Below are 19517 nucleotides of genomic sequence, written 5' to 3' on the forward strand. Positions count from 1 at the left end.
CAATTTGGGCAGCTGTTACTTCATTTCTCCCAAATCAAATATACTGATCCACTGTAACTTGCTGTAGAAAAAGTAGGATAAAATTGAGCAAGAAATGCTTCCCAGTGGTTATTAGGACTGGAATTGCTATTTTCAACAGCCATTGCCTTTTTTTTTTTGTTTGTTTGTTTAAAAGGAAGACAGTGATATTGCATTGGCAAATTCCCCATAGAAAGAAAGAGTGGAACAAAAGAATAATAAAGGCACCTCAACTTTTCCTCATTTATGGAGGACAGTCTTATAATTTGCATCCAGCTATCCTCCAATCACACAAGCTGAAAATTGTTTCACTTTACTGCAGTTCTGTAACCATATGGGAACCAATCCTGTCTGTTTTCAAAGTAGCAGCCGTGTTAGTCTGTATCCGCAAAAAGAACAGGAGTACTTGTGGCACCTTAGAGACTAACAAATTTATTAGAACATAAGCTTTCGTGCATACGAAGAAGTGGGCTGTAGCCCACGAAAACTTATGCTTTAATAAATTTGTTAGTCTCTAAGGTGCCACAAGTACTCCTGTTCTTTTTGCGAATCCTGTCTGTGTTCTGTGCACATCTAAAATTCCTGCTGAATGACCTGCCCTGGGAGTGAGTTACCAGTGACCCAGAGCTGCGGTGGAAGGAGGGTACAGGTGAGGGGGGGGGGAGAGCCCAGGGCTGGGACGGCAGGGGGGTGCGGGTCGGGGGTGGGGAGAGCCCAGGGTTTGGGCAGCAGGGAGGTGCGGCGAGGAGCCCAGGGCTGGGACGGGGGGGCAGACAAAATTATTTTTGCTTGCGGCGGCAAAAAACCAAGAGCCGGCCCTGCTCACCCCTGCAACACAGTGGGGCAGGCAGTAGAGGGGTGGCTAGTCCCAGCTTTCCCTCACTAGCAGCAGCCCAGCCAGGAAGGGAGCAGGACTGGGGACAGGAGCTGATGGCAGGTTGCTGCATTGCCAACAACGCTCATGTTCTTATCAAGCGTTTCATGCTATTGGGTGATTTTCTTTAGCCCCCAGCTCCGGGAGTCCTGGGATTTTGTAAGAATCGCAGCTCTTTAAAAAAACAAAAACAGAAGCTGTTTCCAGCCCTCGGGGGGAGGGAGGGCGTGGGCTGGAAACGCGACCCCCAAGTCAGTAGACAAGGAGCGGTGGCTGCTACTATCAATCGGTTCAATCGCGGCTGGATCCTGAGTCCAGCAGGAGCAGCGGGCGGCCCCCGTCACCCGGCCGGGCCGGGTGTGTAGGGCAGGACACTAGGCAGGGAGGGAGGCGGGAACGCCCCTGCTGGAAGCGAGGAGCAGAACCATAGAGCGCGGCCTCCGCGGAGGGCTAGACAGGCACATTCTCGGTCCCTTCCAGCCGCCCCGTCTCGGAGCTTGCTGGCAGTAGGGCACGCGCGGCCTTCTCATTGGCCCGCAAGACACCCGCTCCAGACCCGGAGACGCAGACACGGGCCACGGGGCTGCCAGAGTCGAGCGCAGGGAAGAGCTCGCCGCCGCCCGGTCACTGGCTGGCCGGGATCCGGGCAGGCCGCGAGGTAGGCGCCTCTCCCCGTTCTCAGCCGCTCTGCCCCACAGCACCGCCGGTGTCCCCCACCTATCCCCCAAACCCCCGTACCCCTCCTCACCCTGACCCCCCTCCCCACCTATCCCCCAACCCCCGTTCCCCTCCTCACCCTGACCCCCCCTCCCCACCTATCCCCCAAACCCCCGTTCCCCTCCTCACCCTGAGCCCCCTCCCCACCTATCCCCCAAACCCCGTTCCCCTCCTCACCCTGACCCCCCTCCCCACCTATCCCCCAAACCCCCGTACCCCTCCTCACCCTGACCCCCCTCCCCACCTATCCCCCAAACCCCCGTTCCCCTCCTCACCCTGAGCCCCCTCCCCACGTAGCCCCCTCCCCACCTAGCCCCCAACCCCCGTTCCCCTCCTCACCCTGAGCCCCCTCCCCACCTAGCCCCCAACCCCCGTTCCCCTCCTCACCCTGAGCCCCCTCCCCACCTATCCCCCAACCCCCGTTCCCCTCCTCACCCTGAGCCCCCCTCCCCACGTAGCCCCCTCCCCACCTAGCCCCCAACCCCCGTTCCCCTCCTCACCCTGAGCCCCCTCCCCACCTATCCCCCAACCCCCGTTCCCCTCCTCACCCTGAGCCCCCTCCCCACCTATCCCCCAAACCCCGTTCCCCTCCTCACCCTGAGCAACCTCTCCACCTATCCCCAAACCCCGTTCCCCTCCTCACCCTGAGCAACCTCTCCACCAATCCCCAAACCCCCGTTCCCCTCCTCACCCTGAGCCCCCTCCCCACCTATCCCCCAACCCCCGTTCCCCTCCTCACCCTGAGCCCCCTCCCCACCTATCCCCCAAACCCCGTTCCCCTCCTCACCCTGAGCAACCTCTCCACCTATCCCCAAACCCCGTTCCCCTCCTCACCCTGAGCAACCTCTCCACCAATCCCCAAACCCCCGTTCCCCTCCTCGCCCTGAGCAACCTCTCCACCAATCCCCAAACCCCCGTTCCCCTCCTCACCCTGAGCAACCTCTCCACCAATCCCCAAACCCCCGTTCCCCTCCTCACCCTGAGCCCCCTCCCCACCTATCCCCCAACCCCCGTTCCCCTCCTCACCCTGAGCCCCCTCCCCACCTATCCCCCAAACCCCGTTCCCCTCCTCACCCTGAGCAACCTCTCCACCAATCCCCAAACCCCCGTTCCCCTCCTCACCCTGAGCCCCCTCCCCACCTATCCCCCAAACCCCCGTTCCCCTCCTCACCCTGAGCCCCCTCCCCACCTATCCCCCAAACCCCCGTTCCCCTCCTCACCCTGAGCCCCCTCCCCACCTATCCCCCAAACCCCGTACCCCTCCTCACCCTGAGCAACCTCCCCACCTATCCCCCAAACCCCCGTACCCCTCCTCACCCTGAGTAACCTCCCCACCTATCCCCAAACCCCCGTACCCCTCCTCACCCTGAGCCCCCTCCCCAAACCCCCGTTCCCCTCCTCACCCTGAGCCCCCTCCCCACCCCTCCTCTCCCTCCTCACCCTGAGCCCCCTCCCCACCTATCCCCAAACCCCCGTTCCCCTCCCCACCCTGAGCCCCCTCCCCACCAATCCCCAAACCCCCGTTCCCCTCCTCACCCTGAGCAACCTCCCCACCTATCCCCCACCCCTCGTACCCCTCCTCACCCTGAGCAACCTCCCCACCTATCCCCCAAACCCCCGTACCCCTCCTCACCCTGAGCCCCCTCCCCACCTATCCCCAAACCCCCGTTCCCCTGCTCACCCTGAGCCCCCTCCCCACCTATCCCCAAACCCCCGTACCCCTCCTCACCCTGAGCAACCTCTCCACCAATCCCCAAACCCCCGTTCCCCTCCTCACCCTGAGCCCCCTCCCCAAACCCCCGTTCCCCTCCTCACCCTGAGCCCCCTCCCCACCTATCCCCAAACCCCCGTTCCCCTCCTCACCCTGAGCCCCCTCCCCACCTATCCCCAACCCCCGTTCCCCTCCTCACCCTGAGCCCCCTCCCCACCTATCCCCCAACCCCCGTTCCCCTGCTCACCCTGAGCCCCCTCCCCACCTATCCCCAAACCCCCGTACCCCTCCTCACCCTGAGCCCCCTCCCCACCTATCCCCAAACCCCCGTACCCCTCCTCACCCTGAGCAACCTCTCCACCAATCCCCAAACCCCCGTTCCCTTCCTCACCCTGAGCCCCCTCCCCACCTATCCCCCAAACCCCCGTTCCCCTCCTCACCCTGAGCCCCCTCCCCACCTATCTCCCAAACCCCCGTTCCCCTCCTCACCCTGAGCCCCCTCCCCACCTATCCCCCAAACCCCCGTTCCCCTCCTCACCCTGAGCCCCCTCCCCACCTATCCCCCAAACCCCCGTACCACTCCTCACCCTGAGCAACCTCCCCACCTATCCCCCAAACCCCCGTACCACTCCTCACCCTGAGTAACCTCCCCACCTATCCCCAAACCCCCGTACCCCTCCTCACCCTGAGCCCCCTCCCCACCTATCCCCCAAACCCCCGTACCCCTGCTCACCCTGAGCCCCCTCCCCACCTATCCCCCAACCCCCGTTCCCCTCCTCACCCTGAGCCCCCTCCCCACCTATCCCCCAACCCCCGTTCCCCTCCTCACCCTGAGCCCCCTCCCCACCTATCCCCCAACCCCCGTTCCCCTCCCCACCCTGAGCCCCCTCCCCACCTATCCCCCAACCCCCGTTCCCCTGCTCACCCTGAGCCCCCTCCCCACCTATCCCCAAACCCCCGTTCCCCTGCTCACCCTGAGCAACCTCCCCACCTATCCCCAAACCCCCGTACCCCTCCTCACCCTGAGCCCCCTCCCCAAACCCCCGTTCCCCTCCTCACCCTGAGCCCCCTCCCCAAACCCCCGTTCCCCTCCTCACCCTGAGCCCCCTCCCCACCCCTCCTCTCCCTCCTCACCCTGAGCCCCCTCCCCACCTATCCCCAAACCCCCGTTCCCCTCCCCACCCTGAGCCCCCTCCCCACCAATCCCCAAACCCCCGTTCCCCTCCTCACCCTGAGCAACCTCCCCACCTATCCCCCACCCCTCGTACCCCTCCTCACCCTGAGCCCCCTCCCCAAACCCCTGTACCCCTCCTCATCCTGAGCCCCCTCCCCACCTATCCCCCAAATCCCCTTCCCTACCCCAAATCCAAGTCCCTCCTCACCCTGAGCCCTCTGCCCTTGCATCCTCCTGCCCTATGGACCCCTCATCCTGAGCCCTGTGTTGCTGCCTCTCACCCTGAAACTTCTGTATCCCCAACACACCATGTCTCTTCTTCCCACCCTGAGCCCACTATATACCTGACACTCCCATTTCCCTGCTTCTGTCTTCCCCCCACATTCCTTTCTCCTCACCCTATATATCCTGCTGTCTCCCATATCCCTTTCTCAGCCCCTCCCACTCCTTCCACCTGTAACCTTCCTCTTCTTTTCTTAATCCCTTGCCCCTATCTTTTTCTCTTTCTCCAAAGATCCCCTTCTTAGCCCTGGCTAGCTCCCTTCCCCCATATGTCCTCCTTGACCCTAGCCTCCCCTTCCCTACCACTCTCCGCCCCGAGCATCAGATTATATCTCCTGCACACCCCTTCACCTCATTCTTTTTCCTCCCACATCTTCTTATTGCTCCCATCTTTCATCTTCCTCCTCGTTCCTCTGCGCATTCCCTTCATCCCTGTTTTACCATCTCCCATCTTTCTTGTCTCCCCGCCCCCCTATCCCCTGGCTTAGTGAATGTTTGTGGCTCTTGTAGTTCCCCTTTTACCAAGAATAATAATAGTCCTAAACACATCTTGCTTGCCCCTTCTCACTGACAATCTCAAAGTTCCTCGCTAACATTAATGAATTGAGCCCCACGTCGCTGTCTGCTGCTGTTGCAATAGTTTTTGGGGTTAAATTCACTGGTACAGTGTTTGCCTGGTGTCGAATCACTGACCTTCTTGTCGGAGTTTGAAGTTGCTGTTACGCATTCCACCTACAGTTTTCAGATTTGACCCTAAAGTCAAGTGCATAATAATATTATTTTCATTTTGAAGAAAAGTGTGATGAAGAGAATTCTCAAACTTGCTTCGTAATTTGATTGTTTGTTCATCTCCCATGTGCCTCTATCATTCCCTTTGACATCTTCAGCATAGTTACAGTATTCCAGGCTGTGCGCACACACATACGTGTGAACGTATATATCTGTTACTGGGCTAAACTGCATAATAACATCCTAGTTCTCGGAAATTGTTTTATCTGTCCTGTGTCCTGTTTCTTTTGTGACTTGCTTAAAATCTGCAGATTTGAGACCTTAGGTGACTTCCCTTCCGCGCCACGCCCCCCCCCCACCCCCCGTACCAGGGGCTGCACAAATCACCTATTTTATTTATTTATTTTTTAAAGCAAGACTGTGACTTTTTTGTTTAGATGGGGGGTGAATCCTATTTTCAAATTGTGGTGTGGGTTTTGTTAAATACTGTAGTTAACTAAATTTGTGTAGAAAGAAGACAGTAGGGAAGGGTCAGTTCTTTTGCTTCGAGCATAATAAACCTCTGACATGTTTCAGTCTTTGCCAGGTAGACGTCATCCTTCGTCTCCACTCCCTTTATCTAACAGGCTGATGAAGGTAATTTGGCAGTTGCTGATAGGCTGCAGTCGCTTAGAGGTGTGTTTGAAAGAGCACAGGTTTAAGACTGTTTGAGTCTTACTGATGAACAATAGCCTGCATAAGTACCTCAGTACTCAAATGCATTATGATTAGTGTGTATGCTGAGTTAGCATGATGCAATTAAATATGTTATTACAGTTAAAGTGTTTTTATCTTGGATTCAGGAAAATAATCTTACTGCAATATTTTGTTTCCATTAAAATTTTATGGAGATGGCTGTGTCTTAAAAAAACCTGTGGCCTTGCTGGTGATGCATCAAGTAATCTGGCAGAACCAGGTCCCTGGTGATGTAAAGCCAACCACTGTTTCTCTCTGCCTATTGCTTCTTCTAGTCCCCATTGTAAGGAACATTTCAGGGGGCAAAGGGGGTTGGGTCAAGATAATCTATGGATGCAGAATGGCACTTTATGGCATTGGCTGCTGGACATAAGAGCTGTAAGAATGCTGTAACTTGCACTGGGAGCCAGCTGGCTCCAGGATAAGGAGAATTCAAGTCACGTGAAGTCATATTTGCCCCAGTCTTGTGCCTACTGTAGCAGATGTTGCTCTTTTTTTTTGTGATTTCCGTTTTGTGTGTCAATCCAGTTAATCATTGTCCAAATAGCACCAGGGACATCAAAATGCCCAAGATAGACAACCAGAATTCAATGAGAACTTAATTGTGTTCCTCTGCGTGTCTCCCTTTACAAGTCAGCTTTTTCCAGAGCCTGAAAGACTGGAGCTACTTTCCTTTTCCACGCATTTGTTTTCCGTTCCTTCTAATTTTTAGTTCTCTCTCTTTCTTAAATGTAAATACCTTATTTAATACCAAGAGGAATGCAGTTGTCTTTTCAAACTTTACTCACTTTGAGATTCCCTTGTCTGATGAACTTGCTCTGCCCTCTAAAATATTGGAAATTAGAGTAACTCTGTATTCATGTTCTAAATCGTGGCTTGTCTTTTCCCACATGTTTATCAGGTTTCCTTAGGCTTTGGGTTCAGGGATACATAGAATTTTTCAGTCTGTCTTTTTTCTGCTCTGTAAGTGTTGGATATTTGGTAGAATGATCTCAAGTTTCAATCCTTTTGAAAGGGAACTGATGCAGTTCTAGAATTTTTCTCTGAGGCAGTATTGATACTGACTGAAAGGTTAGTACTGATCAAAATATATCCCTGGCAGAGAATGTGTCCATTAGTCATCAAGCAACTCTATGCCTGAAGATTGTGAGATGCTCAGTTCCCCTTGGATAACGTCATAAGAACGGCCATACTGGGCGACACTAACGGTCCATCTAGCCCAGTATCTGTCTTCTGAGAGTGGCCAGTGCCAGATGCTTCAGAGGCAATGAACAGAACAGGGTAACTTATCGAGTGAGCCATTTCCTGTTGTCAGTCCCAGCTTCTGGCCGTCAGAAGTTTAGGGACATTCAGAGCATGGGGTTGCTTCCCTGATCATCTTGGCTAATAGCCATTAATAGACCTATCCTCCATGAAGTTATCTCATTTTTGTTTGAACCCAGTTATACTTTTGGCCTCCACAGCATCCCCTGGCAATGAGTTCCATAGGCTGACTGTGCATTGTGTGAAGAAGTACTTCCTTATGTTTGTTTTAAACTGACTGCCTATAATTTTTCCTTTTTTGAGATAGGGAGACCAGAATTGCATGCAGTATTCAAGGTGTGAGTGTACCATGGATTTATATAGAGGCATTATGATATTTTCTGTTTATCTATCCCTTACCTAATGGTTGCTAACAGAATGTTAGCGTTTTTGACTGCTGCTGCACGTTGAGCAGATGTTTTCAGAGAACTATTCACAATGACTTCAAGATCTCTTTCTTGAGTGGTAACAGCTAATTTAGACTCCATCAATTTGTATGTATAGTTGGGATTATGTTTTCCAATGTGAATTACTTTGCATTTATCAACATTGAATTTCATCTGCCATTTTGTTGTATAGTCACTCAGTTTTGTGAGACCCCTTTGTAACTCTTCACAGTCTAATTTGGACTTAAATATCTTGAGTAATTCTGTATCGTGTTCAAACTTTGCCACCTCACTGTTTACCCCTTTTTCCAGATCACTTATGAATATGTTGAACAGTACTGATCCCAGTACAGATTCTTGGTGGATCATCGTATTTACCTCTCACCACTGTGAAAACTGATAATTTATTCCTACCCTTTGTTTCCTATCTTTTAACCAGTTACTGATCCATGAGAGGACCTTCCTTTTTATCCCATGACTTCCTACTTTGCTTAAGAGCCTTTGGTTAGGGACCTTGTTCTGTATCACTCTTATTCATGCGTTTCTTGACCCCCTCAGATAATTCTAATAGATTGGTGAGGCATGATTTCCCTTTTTCAAAAGCTGTGTTGACTCTTCCCCAACAAATCGTGTTCATCCATGCATCTGATAATTCTGTTCTTTACTATAGTTTCAACCAGTTTGCCTGGTGCGGAAGATAGGCATACTGGCCTGTAATTGCCAGGATCACTTCTGGATCCTTTTTTTTAAAATTGTGGGCATTACAACAGCTGTCCTAAGTCATCTGGTACAGAGGCTGATTTAAGTGATAGATTACATACCACAGTTAATTTTGCAATTTCATATTTGAGTTTCTTCAGAACTCTTAGGTGAATACCATCTGGTCCTGGGGACTTATTACTGTTAATATATCAATTTATTCCCAAACCACCTTTACTGACATCTCAATCTGGGATGGTTCCTCAGATCTGCCATCTTAAAAGAATGGGTCAGGTGTGGGAATCTCCCTCACATCCTCTGTAGTGATGATGGGTGAAAAGAATTCATTTAGCTTTTCTGCAATGGCCTTGTCTTCCCTGAGTGTTTCCTTTAGCACCTTGATTGTGTGGTGGCCCCACTGATTGTTTGGTACGCTTCTGATGTATTTAAAAAAAAATTTTTTTTTGCTGTTAATTTTTCTCTTTTGCTAGTTGCTCTTTACATTCTCTTTTTGGACTGCCTAATTATACTTAACTTGCCAGAGTTTATGCTCCTTTCTATTTTCCTCAATAGGATTTGACGTCCAGTTTTTAAAGGATGTCTTTTTGTCTCTAACTGCCTCTTTTACTCTATTTACCCATGGTAGCATTGTTTTGGTCCTCTTACTGTTTTTTTTATTTTATTTTATTTTTATTTGGACTATACGTATAGTTTGAGCCTCTATTATGGTGTTTTTAAATGGTGTCCATGCAGCTTTTAGGCATTTCACTCCTGTGACTATTCCTTTAATTTCCATTTAACTAGCCGCCTCATTTTTGTGTAGTTCCTATTTTAAGTTAAATATCTACAAATTTTATCTCTTCATCCTGCCCTGACATGGCATGTTCCTAGTCAATATTGGGATAGTTGCAAGCCTCCATTATTATTAGATTTTTGTTTTTGTAGCCTCTCTAATCTCCCTGAGCATTTCAGTCACCATCCTGATCAGGTGGTCGGTAGTATATTCCTATTGCTATACTCTTATTATTCAAGCATGGAGTTTCCATCCATAGCAATGCTATGATACTGTTTGATTCATTTAAGACTCTTACTATTTTTGACTGTATGCTTTCTTTTTTTCCATATAATGCTACTCCCCCACCATCATGACCTACTCTGTCATTCCTATATATTTTGTACCCTGGTATTACTGTGTTCCATCGATTGTCCTTGTTCCACCAAGTTTCTGTGATGCCCATTATATCAGTATACTCATTTAATACCAGGCACTCAAGTTCACCCATCTTAGATTTCATGCATTTGTATACAAGCACTTATAAAATGTGTCACTATTTAGTTGTCTGCCTTCATGTTATGTAATTGAATGGGACTCTTTTTTCATTTGGTTGTCTCTTCAGCTCCTATCTGTACTCTATCAACTTCCATCCTCTCCTCTTTACTAAGATATAGAGTATACCCTTTAGTAAATCCTCCCTTAAGGAATATGTTTGCCCGAACTGTGTGCTTCTCTACATCTGTCGGCTTTCCCCCCAACCCTTAGTTTTAAAATGCCACTATGACCTTTTTATTTTTACATGCTAGTAATCTGGCTAGTACATCCTTCCTGTCTAGGCTCCTCTGTTCCCCAAAGGTTCTCCAATTCCTAATAAACCTAAGTCCTTCCATCCACACGATGAGATCCTTCAGTTCTGCCTTTCTAACTGGCGCTGTGCATGGCATTGGAACCATTTCAAGAATGCCACTGGACTTTAATCTCCTACCTAGTCACCTAAATTTGGCCTCTAGGGCCTCTTTCCTACCTTTCCCTATGTCATTGGTACTTAAATGTACCACGACCATCAGCTCCTCCCCAGCATTGCACATACATCTGTCCAGATGTCTTGAGAGGTCTGCAACCTTTGCACCCAGCAGGCAATCCACCATGTAATTCTCCCAGTCATCGCAAACCCAACTATCTATATTTTAATGGTCAAATCCCTGATTACTATTGCCTGTCTTTTCCTAATAACAGGGATCCCCTCCCCTGGAGAGGTATCCTCAGTGTGAGAAGATACCATAACATTATCTGAAGGGATGGTCCCAACTGTGGGATCATTTCCTAGCTTGATGTTCTCCTTCCCCAAGACTTCCATCCTCTTCAATAGCACGGTGGCTGTCAGACTGGGAGTGAGACTGCTCTAATGTGGCCCAGAAGGTCTTGTCTGTGTACCTCTATGTCTCCCTTATTCCCCCAGTTCAGCCACACTTGTCTCAAACCCATACTTATCTCAGAGGGCAACAGAGCTGCTTGCACCAAATGCACGCACATGTCACCTGCCCACAACTCAGGTGATCATACATGCTGCATTCAGTCCACTCTTCTTCTGCCTGCATTATTTTTACTCTTGTAGGGTTTTTTTTTTTTTTTTGAGGGGTCATTTATTACTCTAAGTTTATAGTCTAATAAACATTCTATCTAGCTTTCATGCTCCCTCTCTAAACTCCGTGTCAAAACTCCCCTGTTTGCTGCTCCTGTTCAGTATCTCCTCTGGTTGCTTAGGAGCTGGCTGTCAGTGTCTGTGTTCCACAGGTAGGCACTTTGTGCCAGGTACTGTACACTTCTCCCAATGTGTCTACACCCTTTGAAATCTATTGACCAATTTACTTTTTCCTTTCAAAACTGAAATCAGTATGGGTGACTTCTGCAGTGTTTAAGGGCCTGATTCTCCAGGGGCCTTGTATAGCCATTTACATTATGGGCTCAATTCTCTACTAACACTGTAGAGTAATCAGTTGAGTAATACTGGTGTAAATGAGAAGGAAAATCCAGCCCTACCATTCTGATTTGATAGCATTGCAGATGCAAATGACTACACAAAATACAAGGCAGGGGAGAGACTGAAGCCCTGAAAGTGAGAAGGGAACAATCCCGAGATTAAAATGATCAACTGGAAAAATTTACCAGTGCTTTGTTCAGTCTAGTTTTAAATGCATTTGACTTCCATCCTTTTTCTTTGAAGGCTATTGCTCATTGTATCAGTTCTTATCCTTGGCAAATTTCTCCTGATATTCAGCCCACATTTTCCTTTTGATTAATGCATCCCACCCTTTTTGATATTATTGTACCAGCAGCCCTAGGCCCTGGTCTTGCGAAGACTTGCACACGCACAGGAGTAGTCCCATATGAATTGCAGTTATGCATGTGCATAGACCTTTGCAGAACTGAGGCCTTAAAGATAAACTCCAAATCCTCTAAAAAAGGGTTAATGTCCTTTATGCTCTTTTATGATGTATAAAGACTGCTTAAATCAGTGGTTCTCAATCCACAGCCTGCAGGCCACTTGCAGCCCAATCAGCACACAGCTGCGACCCTTGTGACATTCTCATGGCCATACAGTGTATATATATTGTAAAAAGCAAGAGAGAGTCCTGTGGCACCTTTAAGACTAACAGATGTATTGGAGCATAAGCTTTCGTGGGTGAATGCCCACTTCATCGGATTCATCTTAAAGGTGCCACAGGACTCTCTGTTGCTTTTTACAGATCCAGACGAACACGGCTACCCCTCTGATACTATATATATTGTATGGATGTGGCCCACATAACACAGAGAGTAGCATATGCGGTCCAGAACGGTAAATAGGTTGAGAACCATTAGCTTAAATTCTTCTGTCAATTTCCTCCTGCCACTCCTCTTTCCCTCTTGGAAGTATCTCTTCCTTGTGTGGGTCTCTCTGTGCAGCAATGTTTGTTTGTGTTGAGGCACTGTAAAACTGTAGAAATATTTGTAGTGCTAGCACAGAGAAATCACAGTAATTCCACTGTGTTCAGTGTTCTCAGTGCTTGTATCCCTGGGGAAGGATTTGCCCGGTAATTTTTATTGGAACCTATAAAATACTCTCCAAATAGTACAGTTCAGGAAAAAGAACAATGCATCTTTTCATATATATCGTTAATAGTTTTTATTAGAACTGTCGATTAATCGCAGTTAACTCACGTGATTAACTCAATTAATTGCAATTAATTGCACTGTTAAACAATAGAATACCAATTGAAATGTATTAAATATTTTTGGATGTTTTTCTACATTTTCAAATATATTGATTTCTATTACAACACAGTGTTCACTTAACATTATTATTTTTTATTTCTAATATTTGCACTGTAAAAATGAGAGACAAAAGAAATAGTATTTTTCAATTCACCTCACACAAGTACTGTAGTGCAAGCTCTTTATTGTGGAAGTGTAACTTACAAATGTAGATTTTTGTTTGTTTGTTACATAACTGCACTCAAAAACAAAGCAATGTAAAACTTTAGAGCCTACAAGTCCACTCAGTCCTACTTCTTGTTCAGCCAATCGTTAAGACAAACAAGTTTATTTACATTTACAGGAGATAATGCTGCCCGCTTCTTGTTTACAATGTCACCTGAAAGTGAGAACAGGCGTTCGCAAGGTATTTACGTGCCAGATATGCTAAACATTTGGATGCCCCTTCATGCTTCGGCCACCGTTTCAGAGGACATGCTTCCATGCTGATGATGCTCGTTTAAAGAAAAGTGTGTTAATTACATTTGTGACTGAACGCCTTTGGGGAGAATTGTATGTCTCCTGTTCTGTTTTACCTGCATTCTGCCATATATTTCATGTTCTAGAAGTCTCAGATGATGACTCAGCACATGTTCGTTTTAAGAATGCTTTCATAGCAGATTTGACAAAATGCAAAGAAGGTACCAATGTGAGATTTCTAAAAATAGCTACAGCACTCAACCCAAGGTTTAAGAATCTGAAGTGCCTTCCAAAATCTGATTGGAATGGGGTGTGGAGCATGCTTTCTAGAAGTCTTAAAAGAGCAACTCTCCGATGCAGAAGCTACAGGGATTGGTCCTGCTTTGAGCAGGGGGTTGGACTAGATGGCCTCCTGAGCTCCCTTCCAACCCTGATATTTTCTATGCTCTGTACAGAACCTGAACCATCAAAAAAATGAAAATCAGCCTTCTGCTGGTGGCATCTGACTCAGATAATGAAAATGAACATACGTTTGTCTGCTCTGCTTTGGATTGTTTTCAAGCAAAACCCTTCAGCAACACGGATGCATGTCCTCTGGAGTAGTGGTTGAAGCATGAAGGGACATATGACTCTTTAGCACATCTGGCACGTAAATATCTTGTGACTCCAACTACAACAATGCCATGCGAATGCCTTTTCTCACTTTCAGGTGACATTGTAAACAAGAAGTGGGCAGCATTATCTCCTGCAAATTGTAATGAAACTTGTTTGTCTGAGCGATAGGCTGAAGTAGGACTGAGTGGAGTTGTAGGCTCTAAAGTTTTACTTTATTTTTGAATGCAGTTTTTTTATATAATTCTACATTTGTAAGTTCAACTTTCATGATAAAGAGATTGCACTACAGTACTTGTATTAGATGAATTGACAAATACTATTTCTTTTGGTTTTTACTGTGAAAATATGTCTTCAAAAACATAAAGTGAGCATTGTACACTTTGCATTCTGTGTTGTAATTGAAATCAATATATTTGAAAATGTAGAAAACATCAAAAATATTTAAATAATGGTATTCTATTAATAGCGCGATTAATTGTGCGATTAATTTTTTTAATCGCTTGACAGCCCTACTTTTTATTCTTCTATAGTTGTAATAATGACCAGTTAGCAAGGAATTAATTCACAGTATCTCCCTACCTTTATTTGCACTCACTAGAAAAATGTGGTGTTTATAGTAAAGGAGGTAGTCACAACATGTATTAAGTTGTAATTAGCTAAAATTGAATGGTTGCTTTCCCCTGCCTTTTACACACACCCACCCACACACACCCAGCATTGCGCACTCTAGCCTTTTCTCTCTATCTCTGCTTGCTCCACTCCCACCGCTGTCTCCAACCTGGATTAGCAAATTTCTGGGCATTGCAGAAAGTGGATCCGCATTGTAACTCAGGCAAAAGGCACAGTAAGGGCAGCAGCTTCATTGGGGCTTCACTTGTCTAATGGGCATGTGCATATGACCATAAGGCAATAGTAGGAGGGTGAGCATGTGCAGAAGCAAAAAGGGCATGTTTGGAGAGTGGGCAGATTCTGCTGTTACACCGGCCTTGTACCTCTCAGCACTAAAGATTTTCATGCACGTGTAACTTTGTAACTTCAAGTTGTTTATGGGCATGGATGCATTGTTGATAAACTAAATAGCTACACAGATAATGACTTGTTTGGGATTCCTTTTTTTTTTTTTTCTTTCTTTCAGAAACTCGCTTCACAATACCTAAGACCTCAAGAGAGACAAAGGGTCAAGGTAAGACAATCTGTCTGCTGGTCTTTTTTGGATACTATAAACATCTGTGGTGTTTTAAAATATTGTGTGTTAGATTCTCTGATATGTAATATATTCTTCTCCAGCACTCCCCTCCCTCCCCCACAACCTGCTTCATCCACTGTCCCCTTCCAGCACCACTCCCACCCTACTTCATTCCCCTTTACACCTGACTTTCACTAACAATCCCCTTGTCTTCCACCCATCTTCACTCTCCAGACCTGCTTCAGTCTCTCCTCCTTCCCCTCTCCTCTTCCCACTTACTTGTTGGCATCCTCATCTCTCTGGCCTGCAAACCCTCTCGCACCACTGACCTGCTCCAGCAACTCTCCAGTCTCCACTGACCAGCTTCAGCAACCCTTCCTCCACTCTCAACCTGCATAAATTATGCTATAGGCATTTCAGGAAAACTCAGAACTAGGGACAGAGTCAGGGCAGCATCTTTATTGTCCCAATGGGCATATGCACATAATTTGCATGAGACTTTTGGGGCAGTCTTAGGAGTCTGAACGTGTATTTGGATTTTGTTCTTTCTTTTTAGTACCTCACTCCACCTTATCTAAGAACAGCAAGACAGTCATCAGGACAAGGTAAGACAACTTGTGTGCTACGGGTTTGTGAGAGTTAATTCAGAAGTGTAGGCATATTTGGAAGTTGATTCATTGTGACCTGTGTTAGAATTTGGTGTGCAGTTTTCAGGCACATGTCACGGGCAGTGAAAACAAATGGCTTTACTTCTGTGAGCACAAAAAGATGTGCTGGTATGAGTATCCAGAATATACAAGTTTAAAAAAAAAAAAAAGGCTTATTTTGACTTCCTTCAAGGAAATTTTGTCAACAAATAATTTTTAGTTGCACATTGAATGAATTGTACTGCTTTTTCACTAGTAGTGATCAAGTTATTGACAGGATGATTCTTTTTTTAGCATACAGTACAAATCTGCCTTAGCTGAACATGGGAGGCTATGAGCAGTGTGGAATCCCTCTGAATCCTACGCAGCATGTTAGACATTCTCCATTAGTTAAGGCACTGACTTTGATTCACTGTCAGAAGTTTGCCTCTTCCCACTTGCCACCCCCTGACTGCCCCCCTCAGAATCCCCGGCCCATCCAACCTCCCCGCTCCTTGTCCCATGACCGCCCCTCCCGGGACCCCCCACCTCTAACTGCCCCCCAGGGATCCTACCCCATATCCAACCCCCCCCCCCCGACTGCCTGACCCCTATCCACACCCCCACCCCCTGACAGGCCCCCTGGGACTCCGTCACCTATCCAACCGCTCCCTGTCCCCTGACTGCCCCCTGGGACTCCCTGCCCCTTATCCAACTCCCTGCCCCCTTACCGTGCCGCTCAGAGCACCAGGACTGGCAGCCATGCTGCCCAGCTGGAGCCAGCCACTCCACCACGCAGTCTAGAGCACTGGGGCAGGCCGGTGGCTCTCGCAGCTGTGCTGCCCAGCAGGAGCTTGCAGCCCTGCCGCCCAGAGCACTGGCGGCATGGTGAGCTGAGGCTGCGGGGGAGGAGGGACAGCAGGGGAGGGGCTGGAGGCTAGCCTCCCTGGCTGGGAGCTCAAGGGCCGGGCAGGACGGTCCCACAGGCCGGATGTGGCGCACGGGCCGTAGTTTGCCCACCTCTGATCTAAGCTGACCCCCTGCATAACATGGCCCATGGAATTTATTCCTATAATCGGTCAGTTTTAGGGCTGAAGCTGGATTGTTGGTATCTCTTAATTGGAACAATTTATTCTCAATATAGAGTGAATATATGAAGGAGGAAGTGGGGGAATCTGCTGAAGATGAGGCGACTGAATCGGAAGAAGACCCTGAATTTGGTGAAAGAGTTGGATGCCTTTCCAAAGGTTCCTGAGAGCTATGTAGAGACTTCAACAAGTGGTGGAACAGGTAAGCCTTACTGAGACCCTGGTGATGCCTGGCCTGATTAATGTGGTGAGTCTCTTTAGCGCATTTTGGTAGTAAATGTTTCATTTGGGGGAAGACATGGGTATCAGTTTACAAATGTGGATTTGAAAGAAATATACTGTGCTGTAGCTAATCCCTTTCAGATGATAGCTCAATTTGTTTCTCCTGCTGTTGGACAAAATGCATGAACCTGTCAAATGGGAAATTCTGTCCAGTAGTTAAGAATCAAGCAGATGTAAGGGTATATGTGCACCTATGACATACATTAACAAAATGAGCTTTCGAGGTTATGAATTTACCTTCCCCCTACAAACATACTGTGCATGGTTTCTAAATGGAATACAATTGAAGTATACTGCAGCTACACTAAAATAAGACCATCTATTGTGTCCCTCCTTCCAAAGCCCTCACTTGTGGAGTTCCACAAGGGTTGGTCCTTTTCCCTATCCTGTTCAACATATATACGAAGCCATGAGGTGAGATTGTGAAACAGCATGGACTGAAATACCAGTGATACACAACTGATATCCAACTCTATATCACTTTTAACATCAGATGCAAAAAGAATCATCTTCCTAACTATCCTCTCTGGAAGACTGAGGTGATTGTTAGCAGGGTGAGGGAAGCACTCAATAATTCTTGTAATATCCCCGCCACTGAAGGTATTTGTGCAGACTACAGCCTCAGTGTTCACCTGGGCTTCTCTCAAATAGCTAAAGCTGCAAGAAACACCAGTTCTGTCTATAGGTGTCAGACCAGGCCAAAGTCATGGTTCTAACTGGCGATGCACAGCACGTGCCTCCGGATGAACCTCAGACATCTTTACTGTATTTCTGTGTGCATGCACAATAGCATGACTTTATGCACAATTTCACAGTCCCAATGAGGAGATGTGCATAACTTTGGAGATATGCAATGCTCATCTTGGATTAGAAATTGACCATTAATCCAGTTTTTGGTGCTTTCTAATGTGTTCTTTTGCTCACTCAAACACAAAGTGGGCTGACTTTTGTGCATCTGTAATTGTTACAAAAAGAAGAAGCTGGCAGCCTTGTATTGGATTGTTATGCACAAGTGACTTATGCGGGGTACCTCTTCTTATTGAATGAGTGGTGCCTCTTATTCCCCTTATTTGTTTTTCTTGGCTGAGACTAGAAGCAAACATCTGTGATATGCAAGCCCAGGTTCTATAAGCCTGATTGGCACCAAGGCATTTTGTGTCCCCTAGGCATTTCTTGGCCCAGTCGTAACCATTTTAAATTAGAGAAAGGTAAATGGGGTCTGCCACAGTTCAGGGCAACTGCCCCTATATTCCCCCTCCATAGTCCCTCAAGGGCATCCATGCTAGGCTCCCAGCTCTTCAACTGACACTTCTCTTTAGCAGACAGCTGCATCTGTCTCCCTGCAGACTGCAGTTTTTCCAGGCTGCATAGTTCCCTGCCTATTCTGTGGTATTCCCAGCAAGCCAGACTGCCTAAACAGGCCAGCATCTGCACTTTGTTGCCTCTCCAGAGGCTATATGAACAGCGTAAATGCCAGCAGTTGTATGTTACCACCCATCTCTTTTTAAGCAAGCTCATTTATTCTTAAGGGGAAAGCATTATAGAGAAAACATAAATATTAAAGCACCTACACACATTCTAAAAAGCTTATTAGAGATCACCCAACTCTGACCTCAGGCTCTGATAGGTGTCAGCCTTTCCACAAGGATTGGGGCCCTGCCTGGGGCAGAAGGTCCTGTCCATTTGCTGGCCCAGAAAGGAGGTCCAGAGTCACTTTAAACTCAGGCTATTTATCCAAAAGTCTCTTCTTTGTCTGTTGGTCTGTGGAGAATCCAGTTTTAACTGGTATATCTGAGCTTCCCAGGAGCTGGTGCCTCGTTGTGGCGGTTGCAACCTTGCTAATTTGCCTTAATCACCACCCACTGCTTGTAGTTCCTGGAGGAGTTGTGCATGGAGTAGAACACAATCATACATAAACCATTCATTTAAAACAATGGACCTAAAGCTACTTAAACTTATTCAATAAGGTCTCCCAAGGATATACAGGAAATGATCATATATGTTACAGGGTAATGCTGCAAACATCAGGATTTACTTTTTATTTAGGCTATTTTAACTAAAGGAAATTTTCTATGTGAATACTGAAAATCCCAACAGGTTCTGTGTTTAGCACTCTGTGCTGTCATTGTGATAGAGCTGGATTTGATTTTCAGGCCCTGTGAATGGTGATGGATGTATTGTACACACAGTATGATAAGCCTTTGAGCAGTGGGTGGAGCACCTGGATACCATGATGATGGGACACTTCTATAAATAAGTAGCTGGGACGCTCATCTTGCTCTACGGTTATCTTTGTATTTGAGACAGGATCAGCAATGATGGACTTAAGTCCACCCAGCGCCCCTTATTAATGGAAAGTTATCATGTGGCCTCCTTGAAGTGGAGGGGGAGAATTTTTATGGACTCTATTAAATGTTCTCTGAGGACACAGCTCATCATACCCAAAAGATATTTTTGGATTGGGACTATCAGTATCTTTGTTCTTCCTATGTAAATGTGAAAATCGTACAGTTGATGATGTGTTTCTAAGAGAATTTTTGCACTTATGGCTTATTTGTGATAAATATAGTTAAGATCTCAACTCAATAAATTCATTTATCTGCA

The 19517-nt window shown here is 47.2% G+C and overlaps 1 protein-coding gene across 1 annotated transcript in view; it reads left to right on the plus strand.

Annotated features, from left to right (window-relative positions):
- Positions 1-1390: 1390 nt before the first annotated feature.
- The window catches only part of ERGIC2 (ERGIC and golgi 2), a 44702-nt gene continuing 26575 nt past the window's right edge, over positions 1391-19517 (plus strand). The window contains exons 1-4 of the mRNA XM_054018947.1: positions 1391-1550; positions 14867-14914; positions 15474-15522; positions 16688-16833. Coding sequence (XP_053874922.1) covers positions 16728-16833 — 106 coding nt within the window. The 5' untranslated portion in view covers positions 1391-1550; positions 14867-14914; positions 15474-15522; positions 16688-16727. The remainder of the gene's footprint in view (positions 1551-14866; positions 14915-15473; positions 15523-16687; positions 16834-19517) is intronic.

The sequence above is a fragment of the Malaclemys terrapin genome, chromosome 1 (genome assembly GCF_027887155.1).
Source record: "Malaclemys terrapin pileata isolate rMalTer1 chromosome 1, rMalTer1.hap1, whole genome shotgun sequence".
NCBI lineage: Eukaryota > Metazoa > Chordata > Testudines > Emydidae > Malaclemys > Malaclemys terrapin.